The sequence below is a fragment of the Corylus avellana genome, chromosome ca6 (assembly GCF_901000735.1).
Source record: "Corylus avellana chromosome ca6, CavTom2PMs-1.0".
NCBI classification, from domain to species: domain Eukaryota; kingdom Viridiplantae; phylum Streptophyta; class Magnoliopsida; order Fagales; family Betulaceae; genus Corylus; species Corylus avellana.
The window spans coordinates 28,393,520-28,402,124 of NC_081546.1; the positions used below are offsets into that span (position 1 = coordinate 28,393,520).

At 34.7% G+C, this 8,605-nt stretch overlaps 1 protein-coding gene across 3 annotated transcripts; it reads left to right on the plus strand.

The window, feature by feature from the left end:
• Window positions 1-522: 522 nt before the first annotated feature.
• On the plus strand, window positions 523-7,103 carry LOC132185760 (RNA polymerase II C-terminal domain phosphatase-like 4). Of its 3 annotated transcripts, XM_059599536.1 has the most exons (9): window positions 523-648; window positions 724-856; window positions 1,475-1,563; window positions 2,907-3,022; window positions 3,338-3,518; window positions 4,493-4,782; window positions 5,630-5,815; window positions 5,903-5,941; window positions 6,519-7,103. In XM_059599536.1, exons 2-9 carry the CDS (start codon window positions 726-728, stop codon window positions 6,828-6,830), a joined length of 1,344 nt encoding a protein of 447 aa, XP_059455519.1. In that variant the 5' UTR covers window positions 523-648; window positions 724-725; the 3' UTR covers window positions 6,831-7,103. The 3 variants fall into 3 exon arrangements, with proteins under 3 accessions (XP_059455519.1, XP_059455520.1, XP_059455521.1); XM_059599537.1 differs by lacking the exon at window positions 523-648 and having other exon boundaries at window positions 767-856; window positions 1,475-1,559; XM_059599538.1 differs by lacking the exon at window positions 523-648 and having other exon boundaries at window positions 768-856; window positions 1,437-1,559.
• The last annotated feature ends 1,502 nt before the right edge of the window (window positions 7,104-8,605 follow it).

The window sequence follows — 8,605 nt, forward strand, 5'->3', positions numbered from 1 at the left end:
CAACGGATTTAACCCACCAAAAAAGCTCATGAATTCAATTCCATTTGCCTTTGAGATAAAGATCTTGCGCCACAATTCAGGTAACCCATAGAGAAGGGATTGCGACTGTGAGGCTCATCTGGCCCAAATAAGCCCCCTCTAGAGTGCCTTAATTACCTACTTCAATTGTATGAGATCTTAATTCTTCATTCAACTAATAATAATTCTAGTTTGAGATTGTGATAAAAATTGTAATACCCTCAACTTTGATTCCAATTTCATGTAACAATGATGCACAACTTGTCGGCTAAAAATAAATATATAATGAGTTAAGAAAATGTTAAAAATTATATTTTTATTCAACTTTATTGACATGTCACGTCTAATCAGTCATTATTATTCTGGAAAAAAAAATAAAAAAAAAATCAAAGAATTAGTACTAAGCAGAATAAAAGCGAGATAAAATGATTATGCATGGTATTACTAAAAAGAATTTTAACCTAAATTATAAGAAAAAACAAGTTTAATTGGGCCTCCCAAATCCCACTATTACATCTCAAAAATTTCAACTTGAAAACCCCGAGAGAGGGAGAGAGAGAGAGAGAGAGAGGGGGGGGGGACAAAGGAAACTGAAAGTGGCAGCTGCTGCAACAATTTCCAGTCAACAAGGTAATCTATTTTCGTTGGAATTGAAATTTAATTTTCAATTTCAGAGCTCGACTTCAATTGCGTTAATATATGCAGAGATGAGCCTCGTGACCGAATCGCCAGTTCACTCATCGAGCAGTGACGACTTTGCAGCGTATCTCGATGCGTCACTGGATTCCGGTTCCTCCGAAGAAGCTGAAGATGCCAATGACGACCTCGAAACCCAAAGGTGCGGTTTTTTTTTTTTAAAACACTTTTAGGCTTTTTCTCCTTATGGGTTCTCTAACTATGCGTTAAGCTATTGTGGGTCTGTTGGGAACTTATCTTAGATTATTGATTCGAAATTGTATTTTGAAATAACTAGTTGTATAAATTTTAGTTTTCTTAGTTTTGTATGGTTATTTAGATAAAAATTGTAATATTTGTTTGATATCTTGCATTGTTTTACACATAGTTTTTGTATGAGAACCCATTTTAGCTGACCTTCTGAAATTTTTTGGATGAGAGACTTAAGGTGCGTTTGGAATTGCGATTTTTAAAAGATATCACAAAACGTAAGGTGGTTAGGGGGTGCTTATTTGAAAAAGCGATTCACGATTTCGCATATCAAATATTTGATAAAAAAAAGTATTTTTTAACATGTTTTACCAAACTCCTTTACGATTTTAAAAAGTAGCGATTTCAAAAACGCAATTTTTAAAGTCGCAGATATTGAAACCACACTTCCAAACAGACCCTTTGTTTTAGTAGAGACCCATTTTTCGGATTCTCTGATTTTGTATTTTGTGATTCTCACTGGTCAGCTACAGTTCATTTTTGAACTGAAACCCTATGCATTAACTTGCAGGATAAAGAGATGCAAGGTGGAGAAGTCGGAAAACGTAGAGGAAGTTCAGGGGTCAACTTCACAAACATCATCCCTAAAACAAACCGTAGGTAAATTCTTCTGATTTAGTTGGATGGTTCAGTGGCTAACAAATTTTGTGAACACCCACCTAGGCAAATCTTGGGATACACAGCACAAGACCAACTTATCAACTGCTCATTTGGTAACTTTTGTTAGACCAAAGTAACAATTTTATTTTTGAAGGCACTCCTTTGCTGGAGCACATACAGATAAATCTTAAGCAAATCTGTTTGATTGACATATTTTTAAAGCCTGAATAGAACTGCTATTACTAATGAGCTTTACTTCTAGAAAAGTGGTTTGAGGCCATTCAACTCACTACAAATTCTCTAATGCTTGGAGATTTTCTTTTCAATATTCAAATATTCTCGTAAAAAGAAAACATTATCATACATATAGACATGCATATGGATGTATTTACATACTATACATACATACATTCATATGTACTCACACACATGTATTGTATGCATATACTACGTGTGTACTTGATTGATGTCCCCTTCCTTTTAAATTTACTTATATAAAGCTGCTGTCACATGTATATATCAGTGTATGTGTACACACACACTGTTACATATACATGTGCACATTTTTTTATAAGTAAATTTACATATATATTGATCTATCTATCTATCTATCAATCTATATAGATTGTGTGTGTGTGTGTGTGAGAGAGAGAGAGAGAGTGTGTGTTTGCAGGTGCAGTGCCTGAAATATTTTATGAAGCCTGACAATAGGGGCAATTGCCCCAAATTGGTGTGTGAGAGAGAGTGAGAATATCATCCCCTCCTCTTCTGGAGAAAAGAAATTAGATTTCTTTTGAGGAGATAAGTTGTTTCTGTTTTGTATTTGATAGGAAAACCACAATATTCTGCAAAGTGTCAAATTGATCCATTTTCTAGGTTTGGGAAAATTTGGTTGGGAAAGGGGGAGGGGGTTTAAAAATGGTCACAAGTTTATTGCATGGACTGCAGTATTGTTAAAAGTTTTGTAAGGAGTGCCCCCAAGTATCTCCACTGTGGCCATTCATTTGTGTGACTGTATGTCTATACACACTGTTAAGATATAAGAAGTCTTTACGTGGTCATGATTTATAGCTAGAAGTTCATACTCTTGGTTACATTGAAACAAAGATGGACCGTACGTTTGTATATAAAATTGGAGGAAGAAAAGGTTCCTGATGCAAACCTGCATAGCAGTCACTCTCCCATATTCATCTAGCTCTATCTCTCTTTCTCTCTCTCTGTATTATTTGAAACACTTTCTGAGAGAATGAGAAAACTGGATGAGCATTGCTGAGTTTTAGTTTCATTTAGATTTGTGCTATTTTGACTCATTTGAATTATATGTAATGTGTTATCTTTTGCAGAAGCATCCGTAGAGAAGGATCTATGTACACATCCTGGTTCTTTTGGAGACATGTGTATACTTTGTGGGCAAAGGTTGGCTGAGGAATCTGGTGTTACATTTGGGTATATTCACAAGGTATACTTCTTCAAGATGACTGATTGGCTGAATTTCGAGTTTTCAGTTATCTTTGCTGGATATTGAAAGAGAATATTTGTAATACTTTTGAAACTTCATATATTGAGGCATCAGCTGTGACCTTTCATTTCACAAATTACCCATCCCCTTATATGAAGCAATATTGTAATTAGAACTGGAGAGATTTAGACCAACTTAGAACTTATCAAGTCCATTTCCAAACATACAAGAGTAAGCGTGCCTAATTAAGTATACTGATGCTTATTGGTCTCAAATGCAATTTGGTTTAGGCCTCTGTAACATCTGTATTTGCAGGGACTAAGGCTTCAGAATGATGAAATCACCAGACTGAGAAACACAGACATGAAGAATTTGTTACGCCATAAGAAGCTTTGCTTGGTTCTTGATCTAGATCATACGCTGCTAAATTCTACTCAACTTATGCATATGACGTCCGAAGAGGAATATTTAAAGGCCCAAACAGATTCTCTGAAAGGTAGTTCTGTTTTATGTTATTATGATTTGGTAGTGTAATTAGCATTGCAGATATTATTGGTTTCAGATGTCTTGGTGAGATTGCTTCTTTTCTTTTTTGTCTGATTAACACTATTTAGTTAGGCTAATGCTATTGTAACATCATCATGATTAAAGCAACCAAAACTTTTAGAAGTTGACATGAATTATTGTGAACTGTTCTGGGTCTGTTGATGGAAATTTTTGTGCTATATTTTGAGTGCTTTCAATTTGTCAATGGGATATTCTGATTTCAATAGAAAGGTAAAATTGTTGAAAGAAATTGAAAGGATGCAATTAGCTTCTTGTGCTTGAGACAAGCTTATGCAGTCTTATGTTGTTTTATCACCATAACCTGGAAGTTTTGTGGAATGTGCTGAGGGAAGTTTTTGATTTGCCAGCAGAATGTTGTGGCTTCTAATTAAAGCTAGGCTTTGTGTGGCTGGGGTTTGGCTTTCTCTCTCTCTCTCTCTACAAGAAGACTGGCAGAATTTATATGATGTGCTTATGGCGAGTTTTAATACAGCCTTTTAATGTAATTTCACAATGAAATATTTTTTTCGTGAACTGCAGATATGATGGTTTGGTAGTTGTCAGGCAAAATTTGTATCATGGGATTTATTTTGCATGGGTTACATGGTAGTAATGTGGAATATTCAGAACCTATCATATTAAAGGAAATTATTTAAGAATAATGCCAATCTTACTGTTTGCATCCCTGTCCCCATTGGACCTTGCAAACTAAATAGAGTCCCTTATTAATTTCGATTGGTTATGAGTCGGCTTTTGCTCTATCCCAATCTGCTGCTGGCACAGAAGATGAGTGATAATTTTTGTAAATTATCATCTAATACTTTTGATTTTGTTGCACCAGTTAGTTTTCTTTGACATTCTTCACACTTTAGTGACTATATGTACTTGTTGCCTTATTGTGTTGAAAAATTATGAAATGGATAGATGTCTCAAAAGGCAGCCTCTTCATGCTGGATTTTATGCATATGATGACCAAGTTAAGGCCCTTTGTTCGCACGTTTTTAAAAGAAGCAAGTGAGATGTTTGAGATGTATATTTATACAATGGGTGATCGGGCCTATGCATTGGAAATGGCTAAGCTGCTTGATCCTCAAAGAGAGTACTTCAGTGATAGAGTGATTTCACGAGATGATGGCACCCATAGACATCAAAAGGGTCTTGATGTCGTGCTGGGGCAAGAAAGTGCAGTTCTGATTCTTGATGATACAGAAAATGTAGGTACATTTGCATTCAGCTAACCTTTATATTTGCTTAACCAGTGTATTTTAATGTTAATCTGATAATACTTGTTAGATGTGCTAACCAGACCTGAAGTAATTTTTTTTTTTTTTTTTTTTTTTTTTTTTTAAAAAAATCCTTATGATGGGCAACAGGAAATTAATAAATTATTGTTGAATAGGTACAAATAAACCTATCTTTTCATATATATATGTATCCAAAATGGAACAAATTGTCTTTTCTTCTGAGGATGGGGAGTAGTCTTTTCCCTTTTATTGGGCCTAATTCAGATTATAGAAATTAGGGAACCGAACAGTGGTATTTCTACCTCGATGAGGTAGTATGATTTTAGTTTAAGAGGTCTGCAGTAAAATGCCTTGACAGTGTCCTGGAGTTCAGAAAATCAACCTCAATATGCCAACTTTGTTTTACACTAGGAGCTACTGAAATCAAACCAGAAAGATTTAGTAGTCAGGATTGAAAGGATATGCAGAATATGCAGTTTCTCCTGGTGTATATAGAAGGACTTTGTATACCCTTAGAGTCTGTCTGAGGCTGTTAATGGCCCTCGCTGTAAAGAAATTATTTGCCACAAATGGAGCTAAAAGGGAAATTTAATGAAGTATTTCCTACTACCAGCTTGTCTGTGCTTCATTCTTTTATATCTGCACTCTTTCTTGCTTAAAAGATAGGCTGAATAGGAAATGATACCCAGTGTTTGCTTTGATTCACTGGGTATCATTTCTGTTGCCTTGAACCACCAATTTATCTTTATAGGTTTTTGTTTGCTAGAATCATCCTTCTACCATAATCTAGATATAAATGTTTAATGCATTATTGTAGGCATGGACGAAGCACAAGGACAATTTGATATTGATGGAAAGATATCACTTCTTTGCTTCAAGTTGCCACCAATTTGGCTTCAGTTGTAAATCTCTTTCTGAGTTGAAGAGTGATGAGAGTGAGACTGACGGAGCACTTGCTACTATTCTTAAAGTTCTTAAGCAAATCCACAATATGTTTTTTGATGTATGTCCCTCTTCGTTCCGCTCAATTGATAATAGTTAATATAGTTTGTTGTGTGATAAATTCTAATGTAGGGGAACCTTCTTGCAGGTACTTGAGGATAATCTTGTTGACAGAGATGTTAGGGAGGTAATGCTCTTCTTGACAACTGAAACATGACTAAAATATTTATTCTACGCTTTGTTCCAAGTGTTCTACTTTTGTTGTCCAGACCTGGTCCCCAGTGGCAAGCGCCTATACATATTTGTAGTCTTAACATTCCTGTGACAAGGATGATTTCAATTGTTTCCGATATTATGGGTTGAAAAAACTGTGCAATAAATGTTTTTTTTTTTTGGTTAATATATTAAACCTGGCTTATTTAGTGTCTTGCATCTTTGTAAAATTCTTAATTTCCACTATCATCTCTCCCTTTCTGCTTCTGGTTGGGTTCCGCCTAATCTGGCATGGGGTCTGGCCTACTGAATACTACTAGTCTGAAAGTTACACATCCTGCTTTTGTGTCAGATTGGTAGTGAAGATCCATTCTCAGAAAACATTAAATAAGGTGGCCTGGTCAGGGTTCTAAGTATTGAATGGACACCATAGTTCCTTTTTGTAACCATGAATCAATTTTTAACTGCTGTATGTTAACTTAAGTAATAATTGTTGAATGCCTTCCCATTAATTCATCCTGGTAAACTTTTCTGTATGTCATTTTCTGCAGGTTCTGAAAACAATTAGGAAAGAAACCCTGAAGGGGTGTAAAATCGTCTTTAGCCGCGTGTTTCCCACAAAATTCCCGGCAGATAATCACCATCTCTGGAGGATGGCAGAGAATTTGGGAGCTACTTGTGCAACGGAGCTCGATTCATCAGTGACGCATGTGGTCTCTACAGATGGTGCAACAGAGAAATCTCGTTGGGCAGTGAAACAGAACAAGTTTTTGGTCCATACAGGGTGGCTAGAAGCTGCAAATTATCTGTGGCAAAAGCAACCTGAAGAGAACTTTCCTGTCAACCAAACAAAGAGCCAATAACTAACACCTTTGTATGTCAATGCTAACTCTTGGTGGTGATGCTCTCCAGCAGTGTAGACCAAAGAGGATCTAAACCTACCATTTTCTTTTAGACCTTTGAATGGTTAATTATGTTTCATAGAAAAGGTGGATTGGGGTTGGATGATTTTCAATCACCTAATAGGTTGAAAAAAAACTAATCAGTGGACTAATTGTTTGGACACTCTGTTGGATCCTGATCTATTTTTTTGTATATAAATTTTCTAGATGCCTTTTTAGAGAGATTTGAAGTAACACACACAGGCCTTAAATTGTTATTTTCTTGTTTGGAATTGGATGATCTTTTATTTATCTTCGTGTTCTTTAATTAATTTTTAGTTTTTTCTTTTTAAATATATAGTGGGTTGTGGTTTTGTGATGCTCCTAGCTATTTTTCTATGGATGCAGGATGGTTGCTCCCAGCAGTTTTTGCTTTTCTAATTTTTTTAGAATTTTTAAATTTGTGTTCTTTCTTTTCTCCCTAATTGGGTGTCTCTCTTGTTCATTTCCCTTGTTGAATAGTCCAAGCTCCCAATTAACATTGGCACTTAAAATTTAAACTTCCCTTTAGTTTTTTCTCTTTTAATTTATGTTGGGTTGAAATTGAAAAAAATCTAAATGAACGACATATACGTAGTTTCAATTGAATTTTAAGATTTATGTTATGCTGTTGTATCGTTTTTTAAGGATAAGTTCATAGACAAAAAGTGTGATTTTAAACCAAATAACAGAAAATTAATTGTTTAAGATTGTATTTTAAAAAAATTAAAGCGCAGATAAGTATGTTTTTTTTAAAAAAAATATATAATTTTAAAGACTAAACTGTGATTTTAAAGGTTAAAGTGCGATTTCTTCGATATCTATGTCATATTTAACTTTGACCATTTAATGGTGTCCTTTAATGTTTTTAAAGCATAGTTGTGACTCATGTTTCTCGATGTGTTATTTTATATTATTCTTATTGAAGAGACTACATCCGCATTTTATATATTCTTTCTTGAAAATATAAAGAAAAAATAGGTGCCCTGGCTAAAAAGTTAATGAAAAGACTTCCGAGGATGATGGTGGTGGTGTTGGCCATCGTGTTCAAGCTACGGTGCAAGCAGAAAACCATTCATTTTCCGGATCTATCTCTCAATCATCCCTCCTCTCTTACTCCTCCAATTATCTCCCTCTATCCACATAATGATGCTAAACATCAACACAATCGTTCAAAGAGAAAAAAATAGTCCCAAGGAAAAAGAAGATCCTCATTCAATAAGTACTCCCAAGGAAGAACAAACTTCTGGTTAGGAAAAAGAAAGCACTAATTTAAAATTAGAATTTAGAAGCAGCAAAAGCAGCATGTAGGAAAGAGTGCACCAAAAAGACAGCAAGGACGAGAAAAAATAACCGTAATTTCCCCTCGGTTAAGTCGGAATATACAGAATGTTTCCAAGACTGCATGAAGAGAAAAATGCACGAGCCCTAAGATATTGATTGGGTAAAAATTTCTGATTGTTCCAATTGGATGTCTAGATATCTATTAGAACCAAATTTGCCTACTTCTCTAAATCGATCCATCTCATATTGGAATTATATATATATATATATATATATATATATATATATATATATTATGTTAGTAGTTCTAACGTACATAAAATCAAATACAAAATTGAAAAGAACATATATTTTTCACTTCAATTGGATATTACATGCTCCTTAATTAATGAGTTTCAGTAATATTAAACAGAAACTCCTTTGCAGTGATGTCC